Source organism: Mauremys mutica, chromosome 6 (assembly GCF_020497125.1).
Source record: "Mauremys mutica isolate MM-2020 ecotype Southern chromosome 6, ASM2049712v1, whole genome shotgun sequence".
Classification (NCBI taxonomy): domain Eukaryota; kingdom Metazoa; phylum Chordata; order Testudines; family Geoemydidae; genus Mauremys; species Mauremys mutica.
This window is the reverse complement of record NC_059077.1, coordinates 113,755,770-113,781,740: the sequence shown is the minus strand read 5'-3', so window position 1 is coordinate 113,781,740 and position 25,971 is coordinate 113,755,770. Positions and strand designations below refer to the sequence as shown.

At 44.7% G+C, this 25,971-nt stretch overlaps 1 protein-coding gene across 4 annotated transcripts in view; it reads right to left on the bottom strand.

The window, feature by feature from the left end:
* The window catches only part of LOC123372295 (E3 ubiquitin-protein ligase Topors-like), a 112,714-nt gene extending 88,674 nt beyond the window's left edge, over positions 1 to 24,040 (bottom strand). The window contains exons 1-3 of one of the 4 annotated variants that reach the window (XR_006580194.1): positions 11,706 to 12,239; positions 10,451 to 10,533; positions 9,713 to 10,164 (exon numbers count right to left, since the gene is read on the bottom strand). Coding sequence is in view for 1 of the 4 variants with exons in the window: in XM_045020301.1 (XP_044876236.1) it covers positions 11,706 to 11,819 (114 nt within the window). In the remaining 3 variants the exon portion in view is untranslated. Of the gene's footprint in view, positions 1 to 9,712; positions 10,165 to 10,450; positions 10,534 to 11,705; positions 12,240 to 24,003 lie in introns of those variants that run through there. The other 3 variants (XR_006580193.1, XM_045020304.1, XM_045020301.1) reach the window with 3 other exon arrangements.
* Between the last annotated feature and the right edge of the window lie 1,931 nt (positions 24,041 to 25,971).

The following is a 25,971-nucleotide window of genomic DNA, read 5'->3' as shown; positions in this document are numbered from 1 at the left end:
AAGCCCTAAGAATCTCTCTCTTTCAAAGGTTTATTTTTAATGCAGGAAGGATGGGAAAGATTTTCGGAATTGCCAGCAAACTGAAAAATTCATTATTCACCAAGCTTTACTCCTACTGCCGCTTTGCCTGCCTCCTCCTACTCCCAGAATGTTTCAAGCCATCCCCAACACCCCAATTTTATTCTCCAAGGGGTGGTATGGGGAATGACGACTTAGGGTGGATTTTCAAAAGTACCTAAGTGACTTAGGACTGCAAATCACATGGACTTTTAATTAGGGGTGTGCTCCTAAATCACTGATATTTTTGACAATCTCCCTCTTAATAATTAGTTACATCCCCAAAGCTCTTTTCCCAAGAGGCCTGGACTTTTAAAATAGGGATTCATTTCTTGAACCCCAGCTGAAAGTGACATGGACCCTGGATAGAAGCGTGTCTCCTGAGGGGAAAAAATGGAAGCGTGGTCACGGATTACATGGTGAGGGGTGATGAGGGAATGATAGCACAAGAGTTACTTTACTATTATGATGAATATTGTCTAACCTTATGTGACGTTATTGACATAATCTATGATCGTATAGATCATTATTGCAACCACTGTTATATATTTGCAGTAAATATTGTACAAAGGTTGTCATGTAAGGTGTCTATGGAAAGGTTATAATTTGCTGATTGTGATTATACTATCTGTATGGGTGTATAATTTTTGTAGCTGAAGTGATGAATATCGGCTATGTACTTGTATATCAGTGTGTTTTGATTCTAAGTAGCCTAAGTGAAGCATTTCATCAGCTTCTTGAGAAGGGACTATTCTCAGCAAGTGCCCAATCAAGAAACACTTATCCACCCCCTTATTTGACAGTTTCTTAGGCTTTCCTCTACACTGCCAATTGAAGGACAAAAGTTTTGTCGTTCACAGGTGCTTAAAAAAGCCCCTCCCCAAGACAAAAGTTTTGCAGTGGCAGTGTAAATGGCCGTGTTGTTAAAAGCCATGTAATGTAGACAATGCCTTAGATATTAATAACTGTCCTTTGGGACACAAAGAGAAGTTAATTGAGATGGGCTGGAGCTGTTATTGCTGGTGTTGGTAAAGTCCAATCCTGTCTCCTAGCAGACCAAACAAGAGAAACGCACAAGAGGAGAAAGGAAAGAACAGCAAAGATAGAAGCTGTTGACTCTCACTTACAACCTCACTGCTGGGGGAAAGAGAGAAAGGCACATAATTTTATTAGTCATTCTGAGACCTGGCAACTTTGTACCAGCATCAGGCTGTTCAGGGCATTGCTTTGAGCAGTCTCTGGAGTCCCAGGCTCATGGCAGTGTTGCAAAATATACAGTCTTGGCCAGTTAAGTCAGACTAATTAAATATTAGGCAAAAGGAGAGAGATAGGAAAGAAAGGAAATAAGATGAAGCTGTCTCTCGCCTCTTCCCCACATCCCAGATGGTATTCAGGATTTATCTGGAGTCAGTGATGTCATCCGTCTCCCTCCCTCTGGCCCTGTCTGGTCAGGACACCTCTAAGGAAGTGGTCTCCAAACTCTTTTGATCGTGCGCCCCTATCAGTAAAATTTTAAGCATGCACCCCCAATATATGCATATTTATTTATGTATAAATTATATACATGTACTACTATACTAATATGTATATTATAAAACACACAAACAGAAATTAAAAAGGGATGAGATAAAGATGAAAAAGAATATTTCATTTATTAATGGTACAAAAAACTTCTCACAAAGTGTGATTGAATATGCTTCATTATTTCTGAACATCTTGGTTTAACACTTTGTGATACAGAGATTCGAAGGTCTGGGTTAGGGTGCGGGAGGGGGTTCGGGGTGGGGTGTGGGGTTTGGGAGGGCGCTCAGGGTGTGGGAGGGCAGGAGGTGCAGAGCACTTACCTGGGGCAGCTCCTGTTTGGTGCAGGGGTGTGCAGCACCACACCGCCCCCATGGCCACAATTCTGGGAGCTCTCCCCCCGGCAGGCAGGGCCACCTGGAACGGAGAGGCTTTAGGGGCTGCAGGGCCCAGAGGACGGCCCAGCGCCACTTCTCTCCAGCCAGCTTTGAAGGGGAAAGCGGCGCTTCTCTCCGGCCACTGGCTGTGCAGCTGCCTCCCGAGCCCTCCGGCCCGGGCTCGCAGGGCTGCATTCCGAAAGGGGCTTTGGAGCTGCAGGCCAGGGACCCGGGGCCCCCTTAGCCCAGGGCCCTGCAGCCCCTAAAGCCCCTGCATTCCGGGTGGCCCTGCCTGCAGGAGGGGAGGGGGGGCTCACTCGTTCCCTCTCCCCTCTGGCTGACATTTGTTTTATTCCCCCCACCCCTCCAGCAGCAGCACTCCTCCTGCCTCGCCACACTTTTGCTCCGGTGGCGCTCCTCCCACCGTGCCCGTCCCCCAGTGGATTATCTTGTGCGCACCCCACTTTGGAGACCACTGCTCTAAGGATTAGGATGAAGAAGGTCCAGGAGACAGTGGGGGTGGTGGCCATGACATGGAAGCTTGCTTTCCCCCTCCCCTTCTCTTTCATCTTTCACTCAGCCAAAATTTGCATCTGTCCATCCAAAGTCTCTTTGCAAGGACCCCAAAAGGGAGTGATGGGTTGAATACCCAATCCGCTCATTATTTTGAGCATCACTTAGGCCTAGTTTCTGACACACCAATTTTGATCCACTCATTTCCAGTTCCACACTTCTCTTGTTTACCAAGCATGAGCTTAACACCATCCTTAAGTTATATCTTGTTTGCACTAATTCCATCTTTGTCTGCCTGATGCACCTTTTCCCCATCAATATAGGTTATCAGTTATGGTGACACTTTATGGACTTCCAGTCACATTTCACTGAGTAGGGTAAATATGTCAGGCCAATCATCATAACAAGGCCTTAATTAATTGTAACAAAAAAAATAGGTTGCACAACTTTCGCCAGTTTATAGAGAAAGGAGCCACAAACCTCACTCAAGTTCCCTTCTCAGTTAGCTAATCTGTCTTGAGTCTAAGATGACTGGGAATCACACTAGTGAAATTATTGAAATGATAGAAATTAAAGATATTCTGTATCATTTTACATGGTTTTGAAAAACAAAAACAGTACTCCAGTGTTCCATTAGGGCAAATGAAAACCAAATGAAGGGTTTTACACGATTGATATTGGTTAGAACATTGATCATAAAATTTAAAAAGTTTGGATCTATTCTGATTTTTCAAATAGGCATATGTTCACGTGTTTCCCAGTATGATGTCCCAATTTATTTCTGTAAGCACAGAAAGAGGTTGTAATAACCCAAATGTATTACAGAACAATGGCTTGTATCCAGACCTAAAGTATTACTAACTCAATTGCCACAGGCAAAGAGGTCATAAAGTCCATTATCCAGTTTGATCAGGTCACATTTTATCTCCCCTCCCTTTTTCCAAACCACACATACCCCCATCACACGCACACACTCATTTTATTAAATTACTACAAAATAATGTCAATATTTTTCCTGTTTTTCATATGTGACCAGTATTTGTGACTATATAACTCCACCGTATTAAATATCGTTGGAACACAAGACCAGATGTCTCCATGTTTACAACACATTCTTTTGGCATAACTTGTCAAAGCCACAGTGCAGACTCGGAAAATCTGAATAGATGTCATGCTTGCTGTTCTCATTTGAATATATGAATGGTCTCAAGTGCCTTTGTTATAAACTGTATGGCTCAAGATCGGTATTTTTTAAGTCAAGATCCTAGGTATCCTAGCAGATCAAAGTGTCCTAACAGCAAACACTAAATAGCTGGGGTATTCACTTAGTTCCCAGTTCAGCAAAGTATTTAAACCTGTGCTCAACTCCATTTGTATTCAGCAAAGCAGATAAGCATGTGCTTATGCCCCATTGAAGTCAACAGGATTTAAGCCTGGGCTTAAAATTATGTGATTAAGTGCTTTCCTCAACAGGGGCCTAGAACCCTTTAGAACCTTGATGAAAATACGACAACTGACTTGCCACTTTCAGAAGTGAGTAAAAAAGTTTCATCTTTGTAAAAGCACAATGCTAGCATACTTGTATCCAAAGCACAATGCTGTTAGAAGTAGTTCCAGGTTTGAAGGTCACTAAAATAGCACAGCTCTAGGGGACAATAACTGAATGGAATATCGCTTTTCATGCATGGCAGGTCACATGGTCGTTCTGTACTGGTGACCAAGGGGGCAGTCCAGTGCCCACTGGGAGTCTTTCCATTGACTTCAATAGGCTTTGGATCAGGTTCAAAGTTGGTCAATGATGAGCTGTCAGTTTAGTAATGCTGCTTAAGTAAATACAGTCTGGCAGCCTTACTATGTTCTCATGACAAGGTGGAGGGTTCTCCTCAGAAGATTTTTTGAAGTCACTTGGCAAAATTATTCCAAAAAGAGTAAGTCTAATAAATCTTTGCCAAGTAGGTACAAAGAATCATTACTTGGTGATCACAATATCTCTGTGCCTCAGTTTCTCCATTTTCAAAATGGGATATGTACTGGAGGACAGGATGTTTGTAAGGCACTTTGAGCTGCTTGAGTAGAAATAACTATGGAAGTGCAAATATATTATTATACTGCAATGAAGTTAAAAAGAAATTACAAAAGAATGTGTTTCAGCATTAGTAGCAAAACTACTTGACAAATCATCATTAGGCATCACCTGATGAAAATCACAGTACATGGTTATGTCACTTGAGCCCCTCCAGCAGCATGGATGTATAAATGCCCTTATCACTTGTGTAATCCTCAAACTTTATGAAAATATGGTCCTTAAACTAACCTGAAGGGTTCCCCTTCTTTTATTACAAAACCACATTAAGTTTCAAATTCTTCATTTCTCATTTTGAGGTTGAAAGATTGTAAGGCTTTGGTTAATACAGGGGCTTAGGAAAACTGACACCTACTCATTGGAGCGTAAAAGTCTAACTGTTGCCTTCAACACTAGTGAAAAAGGTGGCTGTGCCCTGGGGTAAATACAAATTTGTAAAGTTCAATGACATTGGGAAGTATCTTGACCTGACTTTTGAAATATACTTGTCATAAACAGTTAGTTCAGGGTTAAGATTTTTTTTTCTACCTGTGAACACCTGACCAGAGGACCAATCAGGGACAAGATAATTTAAAATCCCTGTGGAGGGAAGTTTTTTTTCCTGTGTCCTTTGTTTGAGTGACTCGCTAGTTGGAATTAAAGGAGTCCAGACGTCTTAATCAAGTCCTCAGAGTTCTGCAATAATTTCTTCTATTCAAGCTAGTGAGTATTAGAAAGGGAACTAGTATTTTTATATTGTTATTTCTGTATTTGCAATTGTGTGTTTTGCTATAGAATTTCTTTAATTCTGTACTGTTATTGCTTTTACTGAGAAAGAAAGGAGGGGGGATTCTCTCCAGAGATTGATAAGTTTAGACCCTGTGTATTGTTCCATCTTGGTATTACAGAGACAGTTTACTTTCTTTTTATTCTTTAATAAATCTTTTCTGTTAAGGACTTGGTTGATCTTTCCTTGGGTGAATTCTCAGGGAAAGGGGAGGAGGAAGGCATCCCTCTGTAGTTGAATCCCGGTATCTCTCCTAGGAGAAAGGAGGGGGGAGGAAGCAGGGGAGAATGGTTTACTTCTCCTAGGTGTAAGAACTCCATGGATTTGGGGCTCTTGGGATCCCCAAGGATTTTGGGGAAGGACTGTGTCCCAATACACGTACATTATTGGATGGTGGCAGCTTTTACCAGATCTAAACTAGGATTTTAGTTTAGGGGAGTCCATGCAGGTCCCCATCTTGGAACCCAACAGCTCTAAGTGGGGGTGAGACCTATGACAATACTAATGATGACCTTAATGGAGGATTAACAATTGTACATAAACAGGTAGTCAGCTAGCTAATGAACTCTGGAATAGAGCTGGCTAAATAAGGGGTATTTGGTTCACTGATAATTAAAATTGTTTTGGACTGAATTTCTTTTACATTTTTGGTAAATTGAAAAGTGGAAAAAATCATTAGTGGCTGGAGAAAACATTGTGTGTGACCCAAAATGGAATGTTTCATTTTGATGTCATCCATTTTTAAAGGTTTTGATTTTTTAAAAATAAAATTATAAAGAAATTTCTAATCAAAAAGTCATTGCCTGCTCAAACATCAAGGCAAACATGATTTTTGGGGCATTTCTTACCTTTGTTTTTGGATGAAACAATTTAGTAAAAATAGACATGAATTAGTGAAATGGTTCAGTGTTGCCAAATCTGCATTTTTCTCCAGAAAAAAAAAAGTTTATTGGAAACTATTTCACCTAGCTCTACTCTAATGCCTTACTTATTCATCCCAGAAGGTCAGCCTCTTGCTTTGCAGTTATCAGAGTTCCTTCTGGGACCTTCTAATAACTCTAGTATCTATTTCACAATGTAATTAGTAATCACTGGGATACATAGGACCCTGATTCTGCTCTCGTGTCAAAGCTCCCGTTAACTTACAGGTTTTCCTGCCTGATCATGCACCTTAAGGAGGACAGAAATGTGGTGGTAAGGAAATAAACAGCTGCCCCTCAGTTGCTCTGTCTCTCATTATTGCTGAGCATGGCTTCATTTTATATTGTCTAGACAGTTATTTAAAACCAAAATGAAACAAAAAAACATTAAAATTAAACCTTACGATATATCCTTTTATCACAGCAACTAATCGGAGACTTACTGTTCGGTTTATTTGGCCCCAAGGAAAAAAAACAACAACAACAAAAAACTTACTAAAGACTTGGTTTTTTTAATTTATTTAGTGAGTGAATCTGAAGCCTCTGTTTGAGTCTGTTATTAGTATTTTTGTGTCTATGATTTAAGGTTTTGGGATTCTCTATTACAAATTTCCATAAATTTTGGTGCTTTGGTAATCCCAACATTTTGCTTTGGAATTATGGTGGCTCTTTGTTACAGGGTATTAGGAGCTTTGCACTAGCTTTCGCACCATTTAAAGGGTGCAGGCACCAATTCAGGAAAGCCCTAACAGTATGCCTTCAAAGTAGGGTTGCCAGGAATCCGGTTTTCGACTGGAACGCTGGGTCAAAAAAGGGACCCTGGTGGCACTGCTGACCGGATTGTTAGAAGTCCAGTTGGCAGCACAGCAGGGATAAGGCAGGCTCCCTGCTTGCAATGGCACCACACAGCTCCTGGAAGCAGTGGCATGTTCCCCCTCCACCGGAAGCTGCCCCCGCCTCAAGTGCCAGCTCTGCAGCTCCCATTGGCTGGGAACTGCAACTAATCGGAGCTGAGAGAGTGGTGCCTGCAGATTGGGCAGCGTCCACCCCCTGACCCAGCCCTGGTTCCCCTCCCACCCTCCAAACCCCTCGATCCCAGCCTAGAGCACCCTCCTGCACTCCAAACCCTAATCCCCAGATGAAGCTCTCACACACACACCTGTGCCCCAACCCCATGCCTCAGCCCTGATCCCCTTCCTGCCCTCTGAACCCCTCAGTCCCAGCCCAGAGCACCCTCCTGCATCCCAAGCCCCTCATCCCCAGCCCCACCCCAGAGCCTGTACCACCAGCCAGAGACCTCACACCCCAACCCTCTGCCCCACCCTGAACCCCTCATTTCTGACCCCACCCTGTAACCTGCACCCCCAGGCCAGAGCCCACACCCCCTGCCTCAGCCTGGAGCCCCCTCCCATACTCTGAACCCCTTGGCTCTACCCCCAACCCAAAGCCCCTTCCTGTACCCCAAACTCCTCATTCCTAGCCCCACCCCAGAGCCTGCATCCGCAATTCTCACCCCCTCCTATATCCCAACCCACTGCCTCAGCCCAGAGCCCCCACCCTCACCCTGAGCGCCTCATTTCTGGCCCCAACCCAGAGTCCACACCCCCCAGCTGGAGCCCTCGCCCCCTCCTGCAACCCAACCCCTTGCGCCAGCCTGGTGAAAATGAGTGAGTGAGGGTGGGGAGAGTGAGTGACAGAGGGAGGGGGGGACGGAGTAAGCGGGCAGGCAGGCAGGGCCTCAGAGAAGGGGTGGGGCCTTTGAGGAGGGGTGGTGTAAGGGGTGGGGCAAGGATGTTCAATTTTGTGCAAGTAGAAAGTTGGCAACCCTAATTTAAAGTTCGGTGTTTAATATTTCATTAGAAATAAGGGATGCAGGCAAGGAGAGTTGTAGGAGAGAGATCTTTATTAAACACTCTGAGAAGCCAGTATTACATGCTGTTGAAACTGCTGTTTCAGTGGTAGCTGCTCAGCCATGGCATGCTTTCCTGAACCCCGGTGCAACATGAAAGTATGTCCTTTCTGAAACCTGACCATCTTCAGTTCCACTCATACTACAATTAAGTGTTTACCTGTATTATAGCCCAGATTCAGGAATCTGCTCTTTGGGTTCTTTGGCGAAGCAAGATTGCTCTGACATTATTTTCCACACTAAGTAATAGTTTGGTCCTGCAACAGGCATGACAATGCTATTCTGCAGGAAACAATTTGGCACACAGCTTGCATGGCTCTAAGCCCAACTCCTGGCTTCTCGCATCCTTCCTGCACTGCAGCATCACCCTGACTGCCTCTGGCAGCCCCAGCTCACTTTCTGACCCCCGGTTCCTGCAAGCATCATGTGCATAACAGGAAAGCTGTAGCCTGACTGACAAATCCATCATCAAATCAATTTCTCCTCTCTCTACCCGTAATGCAACCCAACAAGAAAAGCAATGGGCTGGTAACATGGTGGGATTTGCAACATCAGAAATCTCAGCCAAGTACTACGCAGTGGTCTTGAGTACATTTACATGCTGCCAGCCCGTTTCTTAAAGTGCTGGATAAAGTCATGAAACCTATTTTAAAATTCAAAACCAATGTTTTGGAAGTTTTTACATGCCCCCAAAATGGAACCCAAATGACACTAGAGTTGTGAACTGAATGAGAACTACAAAAGTCATTTGCTGCACATACAAACAAATGAAGAGTGTTATATATTTGGATTTCTGAAATCACCAGGAAGGCCTATCTGAACACTCTAGTTCCCTGACATACACCTCAGCATACAGCAAATCAGTATGTTGAAACAAACAGCAACTCCAGAACATATGTCACTACAGGCCAGATTTTCAAGTGCTCAGCCTCCAACCAGCTGAGCTCTCTGAAAACTTGAACTGGCCAGGCAGCAGAAAATAATCGAAAACTCCCATTTTCCCTGTGAATATTTACTTCTTCAGCAGCCCTCCTACAGGGATGTACCCTGCAGCATGCCCTGGAGACCCACACATGGAGGCTATTTCCTACCACAAGAATTAGGGAAGGGGCTCATTTCAAAGGGAAGGGTCCTCCAGATAATACTTACCTACCTATCTACATACACACACATACACACACACACTGAGATGGATCCAGCTCAAGCACCTCTGCAGGTCTCCACAGTACCTTCATGGTAATGTGCCTGCTCTTCAGATTAAAATCTTAAATCAAAGGCCAGTTTGTCTGTGTGCTAGTGTAACCCACTGGTGAGTGTTACACAGGTTTGGCAGAAGATACAAGTCTATTATAGCCCCACCTAGAAAACCTTGGCAGTAGAGCTCAAGATGTAAGAGCTCATATTTCCAACTCCTGAGGTCCCTAATTCTAGCCCTAATGTGTAATCCAAGATGGTGGCCATCACATGATTATCTCCCACTGATGTCTGTGGAAGTTCTGTATGCAGAGGTTGAAAGGATTGAGCCCACAATGTTATTTTTGACAACTTTATCAGAGGGAATGTCAAACTCACAATGTCCACACTATTAATTCATAACGTTATTGTCTAGATTGTTAACCAAAACAATCCCGCCCCTCAATATTTGGATGTGCAAATTCAGCAGCTGCACATCTAAGTGCACCTCCGTATGCACAAATGCAGACTTACACATGCAAACTCTGATACAAACATTTGTGGCAATAATTAAGTACAACTGTGGAACATAAAGTCCAATATGGCTAAAACAATTCTGGTGAACAGATTCGAAGTAGCAGTTTAAAAAGGCCTTTTCACTTCAACAGTGCCAGTTGGAGTTCAGCCCAGCCCAGTGGAGAGTGAAAGCTGTTATCATCTAATGGCTTTCTGTTGATCCGTGTGAAATGAACTGCCACAGTTTATCATTAACTGGCACTCTTTTTGGCAGTCTCCCCAGAAAGAACAGGGCTGAATGGGCCATGAAAACTGAACTACCTTTTCACCTATAGAAAAAGCACAAAGAGAAACAATTAGGCTTTTTGTATTGAGTATTTAGTGAAAAGGTCAAAATGCAGAGTAGTAATATGCTGGAAATTCACTCTTTGGGATCCTTTATTTAAAAGCAATTATTGTATTCACCAACAGATTTTCCACTACAGTTCTTGCAGCAGATTTTCCAGAATGGTTTGAAGCCTTTCAGATGACAGATAAAGAAAATAATTTGATGGGAACGACGTATTTTATGAATGGGTACAGAGCGTTTAATGAATTTCATAACATGCTACCTACTTAAGAGTACGGTGAACTCTCTGCTTATGCTGGTACCATGGTGCAAAATGTACACAGTTAGTCTTGCTTTGTTCTAAGAGCATCTACAAGGGAACAAGGAAAGGATTCTTCTCACCATGGGGTTTCTTTGTTCCATTTACACAAACTCAGGACAGTCTGCGCATACTTAGCAAGCCTTCAAAGAGGAGCTGAGTATTCTGCATGCAGCATGCAATCTGTTTTGCATTCTCTTTATATCTCAAATGATCAGAATTTGCCAAAAGCGAAAACAGGATATAAGGCAGGATATCAAATCTTTACTCTTACTTGGCCAGATTTCATAGTCAACTTCCTAACTTCATGCTATTGGGATTTATAGTATTCAACTTGAAAGGGCAATACAGATAGCCGGATACGTTTCAGTGCATAACATTACTCCTATTGCTCACAGCTCTGAAGTTATGTAACAACTGGCACTGAGTTACAATGCAATGCAAACAATGCTGTGAGGCTGTAAAATCTGAGTCCATAAGCACAACAAATGGCCAATAGAGGAATCAATAAGACAGCTGTGTTTTCATAGCTTCATTGGCCCCTTTGATATATAGATAGAACAGAATGTTATCAAATTCACAAATGAATTTGAACTGCCCATCAACTGCAGGCAGATGAGAAAAAAATGTTGCTATATTTTAAAATAATTTGCTTATTAATTTTCTAAGCACTAATCTGTACATATAGATGCACATGCATCTACGTACGTTTGTAAACATACAACTGTCAATCTGGAAAGTGTCAATGGTTTCAGAGTTATATATTGTAACATAGGCATCAGAGTAGAAGTGACTCCAAGATGAACATGGAGAGCTTAGTGGAGTCAAATAGCACTGACAAGTATGATTAAACCTAGGCCTGATTCAACACCCTATTGTGACAGAATTTCCAGAAAAGGCCTTTGGGACTTCTCCACAACCACAGGACATTTCTCCAATTCCCTGAAATAAGCCTTATATCATATGCTGGCAACACTACAGCCATAGTGTGGGGCCTATAGGTTATATATGAACTCTATGTAAAATTTCCTCCTCTACCTTCTGTTCAAATTGCAACATAGCCCTTTGAAGAAAAAAAGCTGCAATCTGCAATTGTTGGTGTATAGAATTAAGCTTTAAAAATTCCTTTTGGATCAACAACAGGTTTGGAAGTTTTAATCCATCAGTAAGTTGTCTAGGAGAGTTAAAATACTCAGGTCTAGTGTAACAGGTTGCAGACTCACCATCATGGCACCTCCTGCTGGTGCTCCAGGAATTAGCTCCGTCCAGCCATGGAGTACCCTCTGCGGGTGGTGTCTCACCCGTTGTCTGCTCTGCTGTTTGTCCAGGACCCGCATTACTCCCTGGCATCCTCTTCTGGACACAGCCCTCCAGCAATACCCCTGCTCTATTCTCCCCGCTTCCAGGAGTATCCTCAGTCCTTGGTCTGTACCTGCCTTCACGGCCAACTGCAGCCCCAGAGGGGAGGGAGGGACCTAGGCCTGGCCACTACTCTGCATCCCGGTCCAGGGACCCTCTGGTGGCAGCCATGTCCTGCCCTTCTTCTCTCCCCTCTACTGCTCGCACTCCCTAGGCTACTTCCCCTTGGTCCTTGCACCTTCTCAGCCCTTTCTTTCAGGGGCCTCAGCCTGGAGCTTTCCCTCTGCTCCCCTGAGCCTGCCTAGCACTGCTCTATCTCAGGTGATATCCCTAGGAACCATCCCTCCTCCCTTGCTTGTCAGGGAGAGACTCCCCTCTGCTCTGCTGGGCAGCCTTTATATAAGGCCCAGCCTGGCCCTGACTGGCTGCCTTTCTCTGATTGGCTTGGTTCTGCACAGGCTCCCTCCAGCCTGCTTTAACCCCTCCTCTGCCAAAGTGGGGGCAACCAGCCCATTACAGCTAGGTAAGAACCTTTGATATTCTAGAACAGGGGTGGGCAAACTTTTTGGCCTGAGGGCTAGCTTGGGGTTCTGAAACTGTATGGAGGGCCAGGGTGTAGTGTATTAAATTGCTCCCCGTAGGAACATGCTACTTACAGTGTATTACTTATGGCTACCAGTCCTGGTGCTCTGAGCGGCATGGTTAGGGAGCGGGGGGGTTGGATAATGTGTAGGGGGTCCCAGGGGCAGTCAGAGGACAGGAAGCAGGGGGGGTTGGATAGGAGGTGGGGTTCTAGGGGGTGGTTAGGGGTGGGGGTCCTGGGAGGGGGCGGTCAGGGGACAAGGAGCAGGGAGAGTTGGGATGGGTTGGGAGTTCTGAGGGGGGAAGTCAGGGGACAGGATATGGGAGGAGTTGATAGGGGGTAGGGGCCAGGCTGTTTAAGGAGGCACAGCCTTCCCTACCTGGGTGTAGTGTATTAAATTACTCCCTGTAGGAATGTGCTACTTACGGTGTATTACTTACGGCTGCCAGTCCTGGTGCTCCGTAAGTAGCACATTCCTAGGGGGAGCAATTTAATACACTACACCTGGTGGCTCTCACAGCTGTGCTGCCTGGGAGGAGTTTGCAGCCCCACGGCCCAGAGCGCTGGCGGCACAGCGAGCTGAGGCTGCGGGGGAGCGTGGAACAGCCTCCCCAGCTAGGAGCTCAAGGGCTGGGCAGGATGGTCCCGTGGGCCGGATGTGGCCTGCGGGCCGTAGTTTGCCCACCTCTCTTCTAGAATGTTCATCGTTATTATTAATAATACCTAGCTCCCATACTGTGTTTTTTCATCAATAGATTTCAAAGCACTTTACAAATTAGGCTATTATCATTATCCCCATTTTACTGATGGGGAAACTGAGGCATGGAGCTGTGAAGTGACTTGCCCAAGGTCACTCAGCAGGCCAATGGCAAAGCCAGGAATATAAACTGAGGGGGCATTTCCCTTTAAGGGCCAATGGTCAGCCAGGCATAGCCTTTTGCAGAACAGACGTAAGCTCGTGAGAGAAGAGAGTATCAGACACTACTGTGAAAGGGTCAGGTAATTCCTGTGAAAGGCAGAAAGAGCGCACCCGAGTGAGCATGATAGGCTGCAGGTAGGCTTCTGCTGCAAGCCAAAACCTCTGGGCCTCTGCAACCTGCTTAGGTCCACAGAATAGCTTTGTTTTGGTGTTACTTGGAGTCTTATGTTTGAAGAATAAAGATGTGCCCTGAAGGAGAACATAGTAGGTTTTCCAGGACTGTGGAGACAAGCCAGTGGCTGACACCAAGGCTCCTACATTTCAGTCTCGTGCACTAACCACTACATTAAACTGCCTTCCATGGCTGATATACAATACTAAATGGGTCACCGATGCTGTTATAAAGTATTTATTTTTCTTGGATATTTTTGTTCCAAATTTTCAAAAGGGGGGGTCTCATCCAAGTATCCACCCACAACCACTTGAGTACGTAGGATTTTTGCACAAGCAAATGAAACCTGAGTGCCTCACCCTTAGGAATTTACCCTCAAAACCCTCTTGTGAGGAAGAGAACTATTATGATCCTGATTTGACAGAATGGGGAACTGAGTGATGAAGGCCCAGCTCCTCACTTCCTCCTAACTTCCACTGAAATCTTAAACACCTTTGAGGACCTGGGCCTAAATGACTTCGCCAAGATATATCAGGAAGTCTCTGACAGAGAGGGGAAGTGATGCCAGATCGCCTGAGTCCCACGCCAGTGCCTTAAAACCGTGAACTGTGGAGCTCTTCTAACACTGCGGTCCCTTGCCTTACAAGATAATCCAAAAGGCTCTATTTTGAGAGATGAGGTTTAGTGGTTTGTTTCATTGAGTAATCTTTTTTCTTCTTATGGGACATTTGTCTGGAATATTCCCAGAAATAGAAAGCTGGAGAACTACCCAACTGTGGAGATGGTTAAAAATGCCTTTATAAGAGAATTGGATAGATCATGCTGCTTTTTTTATCATGCTATTTTACTTGAAGTCACTGTCATCATCACGGATCAGTTATTGTACTGCAGTTATATTTGTACCTTTGTCTATAAACGACACATCTATATTTGGTATTGTCTTGTCTGTTTGGTTTGTTCAGCTGGAGTTGTAGCAGTTGATAAAACTTCTGGGATTCTAGAATAGGAGCTTTAGACCCAGTGGACTTTTTTTTCCCCAGAGAAGACTCTTACATGATGGACTGCAGTGCAGAGCATACATTTTTGCATATATTGGCTAGATAGTATACAGGGATGAGAACACAATAATATTTTATTGTATTGTAATAGTGTGTATCTAGTGGGCATCCCCTCTCATCACTGTGTCTCTCCCTCCAGCCTGAGAAGATCATAGAAAAAAAATTTTTTTCCCTCTTTGCTACTGTATATGTGAGCACAGCTTCTAAAGCTGCCTGAACTGAGTGCACTCACTTTTGTACTATGAGCTACATGCAAAGCTTCCAGGGCTTGAGGAGTCTGAAGCTGAGGAAATCATCAGAGGGCCAAATTTTCTGAGCACAGCAAAGCAGTCCCTGATTTTTCTGCCCCAGCCCTGGCACAGATTAGTTCAGCTTGTTACCCTCAGTTGCACCAGCTGTCAATGACCTTCAAGGATGCATGGTCCAGGGGTTGGAGCAGAAGCTCTGGACTCAGGAGATCCTCCTCTACAACAGATATTTCATGCAACCTTGGGCAGGTTACTTGGTCTTTCTATACCTCAGTTCCCCCTGTGTAAAATGGGGAGAGCACCCTGCTTCACAGAGGTGTGGGAAGGGTAATGGTGGCCACACCGGTACCTAAGAAATATGGAAAATAGAGTGCCTGCTAGCTGAGCACAACCAGAGTACAAGTGCACGCCTCCTCTCCTTCCTGCCCCAGGCACACACCTCCCTAATCCCCGTGCCCACAGGGAAATTCTCCACCCAGGAATGGCACAAAGAGGTTGGGGTAGGCCAGAGAACCTGCCTGGTTCATGAGTAGGCAGCCAATCCCCTAGACTGAGCTGAAGGGGAAGGACTAAGCCATAGGTGATTCTGGGAAGAAGAGAGGTAGGGAGCCTGTTTTGCCTTTGGCTAACAGTGGGTTCCTTGGTGCTTAGAGAATTGGCAAAGAAAGTGCTGTGCTGGGGGAGAAGGGATCAGGCTGAGGGCCAGAGCTCTGTGTGTGAGGCAGAGCAGCAGCCTGGAGCTGGCTACAGCAGGAAGGCCAGGTAACAGGCTGCCTGAGGGCTGGGCCAGCCCAGTTGAGAGCCCAGCAGCGGTGCAGGGAGAGGTGTGAAAGGAGAGAAGCAGCTGCAAGTGGATGGAGCCTGGGAGTGGGGGCCGCTCAGCAAACCTGAGAGTACGAGGTCAGTTGTACATTTAATGCTATTTTACATGTTAACGTACAGCAGCAGCATTTCAAACATAGACTCCTTGAACTGGGACCGCTGCATTGCGTACTCACCCCTCTGGTGAGGTTTGCCCCAGAGCTTAATTTGTAATGTAAGAGGTGCCAGCGCTCCAACAACTTTTTTTACTTTTCTAACTGACACGGCAAGCCCTGAGGTGACACAGCAGCCCTTGCAAGCCCTGGCACAAATTAAGCACTGGCTTACCCACTCCCTGAATGCGTAGCTGCACCTCAGTTAATGCTGCACCCAGAGTCATTAAACCTCTCACTTTCCCTGGGATGCTCTTGCTTTTGGGATGAAACTCCCGCCCCCCGCCTCCATCCCCCACCTGCTCCTAGCCTCTATGGGCCCAGCTCAGGTTCTCCTCACAGAGTTTGAGTCCTTTAATTCCCCTGCCTGCAACATCCATTTGCTGCCTTATTGTATCTTCCCACCGGAGGAAGTGATACCAATTGAAGTATTAACACGTGAGGGAATATATTGTAATTTACTGCTCAGGAAAACACCTGCTTTTCAGCAAGGAAACTGTGAAACAGAATTTACAGTCCCACTCTTCAAGTGTTGGAGAAGGAGGGTTTTCAATAGGCCACATAGCACCCTTTGTACTAATATGTTATGCGCGTCTGCCATCTGCTGGTAAATACCAGGGGAAAAGCTACTCTGTTAAGTTCATCAAAATGGACAAGTTTGGCCTTTTTGTACATTCTAGTTTGAATATATCAGAGCTAATGGGGCAGATCCTCAGTCCCTCTTAGGCTGCCTTAAAGCAATCTTAAGCCAATTTGGCTGGCAAGGTACGAGTTCCCCCTTTCTGACTAGGATACTAAAGAAAAGATTTTAATGGATGTGAGAGGGGTCAGACTGAAAATGTTCATTTCAGGTACAGCCAAACCATGGAAAAGGAAGACCACAGGCTATGGCAATGCAAACCTTTCCCACCAATGTACCTCAGGTCTGACCCGGAGGGTCCACCTCTCAGAGGGGAGAGAATTGTTCACTCTCCATGAACTATTCAGTCCTTGACCTCCCATCAACAACCTTGTTAGTTCCAGTTAGTTGGCAGTTTCTGGGATATGAACATTTGTCCATTAAGAACTGGAGTGACTTCACAAAATGCCACCGCATTTTTAGACCTCCGTAGCCGAGGTTAGCTTTTTTTGTTAATCAGTAAAAAAACAAAAACAAAAGCAAACCAACTGTGCCCCCCCCAAACATGACCTATTTTAAATACAACATTGTTTATTACATAAAACTGCATACTTATTTGAACTGAATTACACAAATAAGTGTCATATACAACAAATGACTTTTGAATGGAATCATACTAACTTTCATATGACATACAATTGTAGTCTTTTACACTGAACTATATTGAAAAATTAGAGCCGGTTGGGGACTTCGTTGCCTATTAAAAATTTCAATGAAAATGACTATATTTTTGTGTTTTTTTAAAAAAAGGCTAGGGTGTCATCAGAAAAAAAACCCCACAAAAATCCCCAAAACATTTTGGCAAGCAAAACCTGGGAGAACAAATATTGTTGAGCCAAAAAACCTGAAATGTTTCAGGTTAAACTAGAAGTGTTCCCATGAACATTTCCATTTTGTCAAAAAGCCATTTTTCCTCAAACATTTTGATGGAAAATTTTCAGCCAACGCTAGTAAAATGTGTCATCATCTGGATGTTATTTTGAATTAAATTATACTAGCTTTTTAGTTTGTCTGTCCTAAGAATATTTTCTGCTACATTAGTTCTTGCTTCACTGGCATGGGTCAAATAAATAATAATTGCACAATCACTGAGATTTCCAAAGCTGCTTAGGACACTTAGATACTTATCTTCCATTTAATTAAAATGAAAGATTCATATAAAAGGGGTTTTGGAAGAGGACTGCACAGGGAAGGGACTGGGAAGAAGTTTCTAGATTGAAAGCTGAAGAACCCCCAGAAGGGGGAAGTTTATGTAGACTAAGCCTTGAGACAGACAGGGCTGGGGCTGGCACCTGGAGGGTTTCTTGGAGTACCCTGAAGAGGGGAAGAGCCTGAGAAATGGCCCTGCAAGGATGGAGAAGTGGGAGGAGGATATTCTGCTGGCAGAGCAAACGACTGCTTCATCGGTCTGGGACACCAGGGCCGGAGCTCACAGAAGAGGGATAGCATGATCTCGTCTAGTTTAGTGGGTATTAATGTACCCTACAGAAGGGAGAAAATCCTCAAGGGAGGACTGAACTGGAAAAGCCTTGGTGCAGGTTTATGGACTTTTTTTTGGACACTTGTTAGCCTAGGAAGATTGGAGCTTTTAGTTTGGCTGGAGGGTTCTTTACCACTCCATCACTGTGATACATTCTTGCTTCAGTTTCCCTCCTCAGTGGGTTCTTTAGCCCTGTGGAATCGACTAACAATTTTCAACTGGAATGTCCACTTCACACACGAGGGCCTGCGCACGCACGCACACACACACACACACACCCAAGGCAGGGCTGTAGCCACTAGTCCAGGGTGGCTCTTATTCCAAAAGGATGGGGCAAAAAGGTCTGACTGCTCCACAGTAGCAAAAAGACAGCATTGCCAGCACTTACTGTTAAAATGTTCATTTTTCTTTCTGTGTCAGTTGCCCAGTAAGAAGGATTCAAGTTCCTTCTTCCCACGTGACTCTGCCCCTTTTGAGATCAGAGGAAAAATCTGACCATATGAAGGTCTTAGTACAAAAATGGACTTTATTGCAAAATAGACATTTGGGGAGCCTCTGAACATAAAGCCTTTAATAAGCTGGTTGAACTAGGAGAACACTATAATATGTATTCTGGAAATGTCCTAGGAAACTTAACAGGGATGAAACTAAGCTCTGTGAAATTACTCTAAAGGTCTATTGAGCTTAAGAAATTATATCTTTTCTATAGCTATTTGAAGCCTCTATGGAGCTCTGCAGCAGGGATAAAATTCTCTATTACATTCTATAGGATGGTGCCAAACCTATGGAAAACTTACCATTTTGTATTAAATTTAATAGGACAGTTCCATAAGAGTATCTGTACAGTGCATAAGGGGCAAAAGGTCGCTGCTTCCTTCCTTCTTGGACCCCAGTAGAAATAAATGTGGTCCTCAGAGTCCAATGTCTCTTGTCGGTATTCGTCGAGAGCTGTCCACTTATTTTTCAGTTGTCAGTTTAAGTGGGACCTTGGTAATTTGCACCGACTGGGAGCTGTATTGAAAGAGACTTTTTGCAAATACGCAAGTGAACAAGCAAAACAAAGGCAGTGAGGATAATGTATCCCCAAATGTGCTTTGATTCACCTTGATCATTTTAAGAGATAATATGGTGGTATGTTTTCTGTAGGTATATTTTAAAACAGTAATGAAGCCTCGGTGATACAAGACTTTACTGTGGCACTGTCTTTGCTGTTGCAATGCTGCTGGAAAATGGGCAGACTGCTACTTGTATGTGCAAATCATGTGAAGTGTGGACTGAGACTATACTGTATTTATAGTTAGTCCTGGGTTTTTATTAGATTTGTTTTATCTATAGGTCTGAGTAAGTATAACAGTTATCACCAGTATTGCCTATATGTTCCACCTGTTTGTTAATAAGAAGGCAGTTTCAAACTTTGTTCAAAAATTCAATTTTTGAACAAAGTTGCCTCAGTTAAAGTGATATGTCTGCATTCTCCATTCTGTTACTTTAGCCTATAATCACTAGATGGCAGTAACAAAATAATTCAACCAGTAATAACCATGTCATGGGATTAAATTACTACAAGTTTCTGAGATAAACTTTATGCAAGATGGCTCATGTGAGATATCATTGGAAAGGCTGTGATTTACTGAATGTGATTATCTAATTTGCATGCCTGTGTCATTTCTATATCTGAAGTCAGGAATATTGACTATGTATCTGTATTTCACCTATGCTGCTTTGGGTGATGCCAGACAGGGCGGATGGCCCATCAGCGAGGACAATAGACTGTGAAAAGGCTTGGCCTTCCTGCAGACGCTCCACACTGCCACTGACTCATGGTTGCTGTGATCCTACAATCAGATGGTCTTGTCACCTGATACGAAACATTGCCTGGGACTTTTTGTAACTTTCCACTGTAAGGGAAAAGGGGGAGAGGGGTCAAGTTTGGGAAACAAAGGATTCCTGCCTTACGTAAATCCTATTTAAGGGTGGGGAGGAAGGCAAACAGGACTCCTCCTCTCCATGGCCTGTCTGCGCAAGAAGAAAGACTAGAAAAGGGAAGGCAAGCGGGGAGTCCAGTCTGAGACAGGAGTCCAGTCTGAAAAGGAACATAACTGCAACTCTGAACCACAGAAACTTTGCAAACTGCCTGCAACAATATCTAGGGGGAGAAATACTATTTGTAACCAATTTCTTTAGTGAAACTAGCTTAGTTTATTTGTTTGTTTTCATTTGCTTGGTAATCTGCTTTGTTCTGTTTGTTACCCCTTTTACCACTTAAAATCTGCCCTTTATAGTTAATAAAATTTGTTTTATTATTAAATGCAGCTTCTGTAATTTCTAACGGGGGGGCGTAAGAAGTGTGCACGTCTCTCCACTTTGAGGGAGGGGGTGATATATAATCTATCTTTGGGTCTGCACTCCAAGGGAGGTGCACATCCGAGTGCTGGAGCAAGTCCCTTAAGCTGAGTCTTCGCACAGCTGATCTGCAGCTGGGTGTGGCCCTGCCTCTGTGTCTGTGTGTGCTAGAGGGGGTTTTAAGAGCCTGGCTCAGCAAGACAAGTTAAAGGGGGCCCATGCTGGCAGAACAGGCAGACTCAGTGGTATCTCAGCACATCAGGTGGCTCCCCAAGGGGTCTCACCCATCACAGTTCACTCCTGCCTTTTAATCCCACAGAAACCAGTTCACACTGCACTGGCTGTGTATCCACTGTGCCATTTATTGGAGTTCCTTCCACAGTCTTGTGCAACAGCACTATTTACAATACCCCCTATGCATTCAGCCCTCTCCTCAGGACCTGAGAGAGGAGCAGAGGTCTCACCTCACTGAAGCCTCAGCAAGCCATGTTCCTCTCCCTTTGGCACTTCCTTCCTGTGCCTCTTTATCAGTCTTGAGTTGATGGGCTAATTAGCTCATTAGCTCACGCAGCTAATGGTCCCTTTAGATACTTATCTTTAAATAACTCCAGTCAGCTTTCTCAGGGAAACTAATGGGTGTCAGTGTGCAGGCTCACCTGCTAACTCCCTGCACTCTATCACAGCACAGAATCACAGGACTGGAAGGGACCTCGAGAGGTCATCTAGTCCAGTCCCCTGCATTCATGGCAAGACTAAGTATTATCTAGAGAAGACCATCCCTGACAGTGTTCATCTAACCTGCTCTTAAAAATCTCCAATGATGGAGAGTCCACAACCTCCCTGGGCAGGTTCGGTGAGTTATATGGGCCTGTGGTGCCCGGGCTCCAGAAAATTCAGGGCCCAGCACCACCAATATTCAGGGCCGGGTTTCTCCTGCCTGCCACCCCAGGGCACCCCCTCCCCCAAGCTTCCCTGCCTGCTCTGGGCAGTGGATGGCTTCCCCCTGCAGCTCTGCGCTGTGCTCCCTCACCAGCCGCTGCCGCATCCGGCTACAAGAGAGCGGTGCTGGGGGCAGGCTGAGGCGGCTGCTGCGCCTGCAGAGGGAGAGGGGAGGAAGCGCATGGCACCCCCACCCCAAGAGGGAAATCCGAGTCGACTCCAAGGGTGGGGATGGCTTGTCCTAGCTGGACCTCCTGAGCAGCAGCCTGGGGGAGCTTGGGTGAGTGTCATGCCGGATGGGCTGGAGAGGGTCCCCCACCCCCCGGAGCTCACTGCTGCCTGCAGGGAGAGGGCTAGGGGGAGTCCTCCTCTCTGACCCCCAGCCCTGGGGCAGCCTGTCTGTTGCACCACAAATGCCTCATCCCCAGCCCAACCCCACGCCCTGCACCTCCCTCCCACAACCCAACCCCTCGGTCCCAGCCCAGAGCCCACACCCAGCACCCCAAACCCTTCCTGCACCCCCTCCTACACCTCAACTCCCTGTCCCAGCCCAGAGCCCACACCCCTCCGACACCTAAACTTCCTCCCAGAGCCTGCCTCCCAGAGCCTGCACCCCAACCCCCACTCACTCAAACTCCCTCCCAGAGCCTTAGGCGGGGGGAGGGGGTGGGACTTGGACCCATTCTGGGCACCACCAAAAATTATACAAACCTGCCGCCCCTATCCCTGAGCAATTTATTCCAGTGCTTAACCATCCTGATAGAAAGTTTTTCCTAATGTCCAACCTAAACCTCCCTTGCTGCAATTTAAGCCTATTGCTTCTTGTCCTATCCACAGAAGTTGAGGAGAACAATTTTTCTCCCTCTTCCTTGTAACAACCTTTTATGTACTTGAAAACTGTTATGTCCCCCTTCTCAGTCTTCTCCTCTACAGACTAAACAAACCCATTTTTTTCAGCCTTCCCTCATAGGTCATGGTTTTTAGACCTTTAATCATTTTGTTGCTCTTCTCTGGACTTTCTCCAATTTGTCCACATCCTTACAAGCGGCATCTATTTACGTGTGCCTTTAAAGATGGAGATTGATAAGGCTGATGTTTGCAGGAGTGGGGAGTTTTGTTGGCTGAATTTTCTTATTATGGGTTGGCTGCTGGTTTTATTTTGATATATTTGTAATTTGTGGCAAAGGTGCCCAGAGCAAAGGATAAGGACCTTTTCTTTAGACATTAGTAGAAATTCAAGAAATGAAAAACGTGGGTCAGATTCTTATAATGGAGCTGCACCAATTTACACTGGCTGAGGAGATTCTGGCCATGTCTGAGGAGAATCTGGTGTTGCGCGCTCTCTGTATATTATATATACAAACCAGTGCTTTTTATTATTGTATCACTGTTAATAGATCATGAGACAAGAAACTAACATGTACCAAACTTTACAAGTAGTTCTTGTTACAATAGGAAATGTACCTTTTTAGATCCCAGCACAACTTTTCATGAGCTTTGAGGTAACAGCATTTCACTTAGCAGCATGTTGCACTGCTGCTCCAATACCTTTCTTGTCAGATCAGAGGCAGAGTACAGCAAGCCCCAGCCCAAAGAAGTGACTCAGTGCTCTCTGGGGAAGCTCTAATCATCTCAGTGACAGATTTATTTTAAAAGTCTCTGCATGTGCAGGGCTGCTTCCAGGGGCTTGTTCAACTTTCCCTCCAGAGGGTTGTTTAATAGGCATGGTGCTGAGTTCTAAAGATTCAGTACCCCTTGCAAAATGTTTCTCTGCTCAAATATGCATCACTGTGTTTTGCATGCTATGTCATCTTCGCTCTAATCCATGTGACTAGGGCAACCCAATTATTTTTTGTGTTGCCTCATCTGAAGATCTTTATACTGGTGGGTATTTTTATTCTTATTTTATAGATGGGGAAATCTGAAGCACAGAGAAATTCAGTGAGATACCCAGATTCACCAAGTATATGGCAGACCCGGGGCTAGTTTTCAAGTCTCCTGACTCACGGTTCTGTTCTTGAATCACCAGACTAGACCTTGCTGCCTTCCAAAGAAAGGAAGGCCTAGGAAATGTGGAATCAGCATTTGTTTTTGAACCTCTTTTAAGATAAAGGAGAGATTGCTAGGAAGGGGAAGTTTCCCAAATAGTCTTCAGAACTGCAGTTTAGAAGAGCTAAAAGCATATGGCCAGTGCATTGGCCTAGCTGTGGCCTCTGTGTTGTACCTGTGATGCAAAGAGGCCATAAAGTCGGGTTAAATGGCCCATGGGAGGAAGTCTCCAGCCTGGGAGAATCCTCAGGGATTTTGGAGCTGATCCTCCTCTCTGCCCTTCAGCACAGAGGGGCGTGGCTGCTGGAACAGTCCACTGCTTGGTAGCTGGCAACTGGATGCTATAAGGCACTCTGGGTTTCATTACTAGGAGGTGACAGCACGTGTCACAATACTGCAGCCCCTCTTGCAAGTCACATATCCACACACAGCTGCTGTGACTAGTATGCTTGTCCCTGCTCACTTTAGGAGGCTGACCCTTTGGTCAGGAAGCCCTTAGAAGGAGTGTGTAACATGAATCCACATATTTGTCCTGATTGTCATTTACGCTAAGGCCCCTTTTGCCATTCTGGCCGTGTAAAGGGGCCTTTAGAGATGGATGAGAGCTATGTTTGTGCTCACTTTAGGTCCCCTTTAAACTACCAGCATGGTATAGTGTGGCCTTAGTATAGATGAGAATCAGGTTCACTGAATTCAGAGAAATTCTCAAGCATCATACCTCCTCAGCCCATCTTATTCACTGCAGGCTCTCTTCTCATCGGTCAGCCCAGCTCCATGTCAGAAACCCCTCCATGCACAGCTCTTTAAAGACCATTGGTATCTGGATATAGGGCCCTGTAGAGAACACAGCACATAACCCTGGTGAGAACATCTCCATTAAATAATGTATATAGTGCATAAACAATTACCTCCTAAGGGGAGAGAGAGAGCTCAGTGGTTTGAGCATTGGCCTGCTAAACCCAGCATTGTGAGTTTAATCCTTGAGGGGGCCATTTAGGGATCTGGGGCAAAAATCTCTCTGGGGATTGGTCCTGCTTCAAGCAGGGGGTTGGACTAGATGACCTCCTGAGGTCTCTTCCAACCCTGATATTCTATGATTCTTTATATACTCCCTAGTCAAGTTCTTGAAAAACTGTGATCCAGAGCCTACCCCTTTTTTGTATGTAGATTCCCCATTGCAATCTACAATGGGGAATCTACATTCTACAATGTGCAAATGGGAACTCCACATAAAGACCAAGGTGAGAATGGAGCATAGACTTCAAAATGTATTTCTTGCCTTATCCAGGTACAAGACTGACATTTAGCATCCCACTGAGTGCCACAGACTAAAAGAAAAGTGTTACATTCTGGGTAGGGTAAACTTACAGTACTGTATGTCTTTTGTGCAGTAATTTGCAAATTTATCATTAGGGCCCTACCAAATTCATGGACTGTGAAATCTGGTCTCCCCCATGAAAACTCACTCTTTGAGGGGTGGGGCTGCAGTATTGCCACCCTTACTTCTGCACTACCTTCAGAGCTGGGTGGCTGGAGAGCAGTGGCTGCTGGCTGGATTCCCAGCTCTGAAGGCAGCACTGCCACCAACAGCAGCACAGATGTGAAGGCATCATGGTATTGGGGGGGGGGTGGAAATAATCACTTTTTGGGGCAGGCAGGGCTGGCCTTATGGATGGGTGACAACCCAGGGTGCAGTGGTTGGAGAGGGGGGAGTGCTGTGGTCACTGCCCCTTCTCCCCCACCCCCAACCAGCTGAAACCATGAAATTTAAGATTTTTAAAACCCTATGACCATGAAATTTACCAAAATGGACCGTGAATTTGTTAGGGCGCTATTTATCATTGCTCAAGAAGTTTTCATAGGATTACTCAGTAACTGCCCTATGCAGTCATGTCAAAGGGATTACTTTGTGATTACAGATAAAAGGATGCTACATTGCCATAGAAAACTTTTTTTTTTGCATTTTCTATGCTAAGAATAAATGCTGTCATTTCAAACTTCAGGCAAGTCTCTGCAGAAATTGTACCCGTCAAGAATTCTTCAAAGTGCATTAGTAAATGGGGATAGCCATTCCCCGGAATTAGTACTGATATTGGTTAATACTGTCACTAAAAATTCCAACTCTTTCTCTCTCATTATCACTAGTGATTAAACAAATATAAGCATATAAATACCTTTATGAGGGACTGTACATTTTATATGGCGATGGTTCCACCTGCAGCAACCCTCCCAAATCTTTTCATCTGACAGATAGCAACACTTGAAAATTCACCATCCACCTAAAAAAAAAAAATCAGAGCTAAAACACTATCTTTATACAGCACAGGTTCATAGCAATGCTTTAATCTGTACACACACAGATTTGCAGTGACCTGGCTTCCACTGAACCCAGTCCTTCTCTATACCATATATTGACAGAACCCAAGGATCTCCAGAACAGATAGGGCATGAAATTTTCTGACTAGAGTTTTTAAAAGGCCAGCTGCTGATCGCAACATAGGAAGTTTAATTAGAAATGAGAATTAGTTACTGAAAGATAAAATGCCAAGCTCTTACAATCTGGACACCTCAAATTAATCTCCTAAATCCACATATTGAGATACCTGAGCAAGTCACCCGATTTTCAAAAGTGATGCGTGTCCAGCAGTTCCCCCTGACAAATATCTCATTGACTATGAGTGAACAT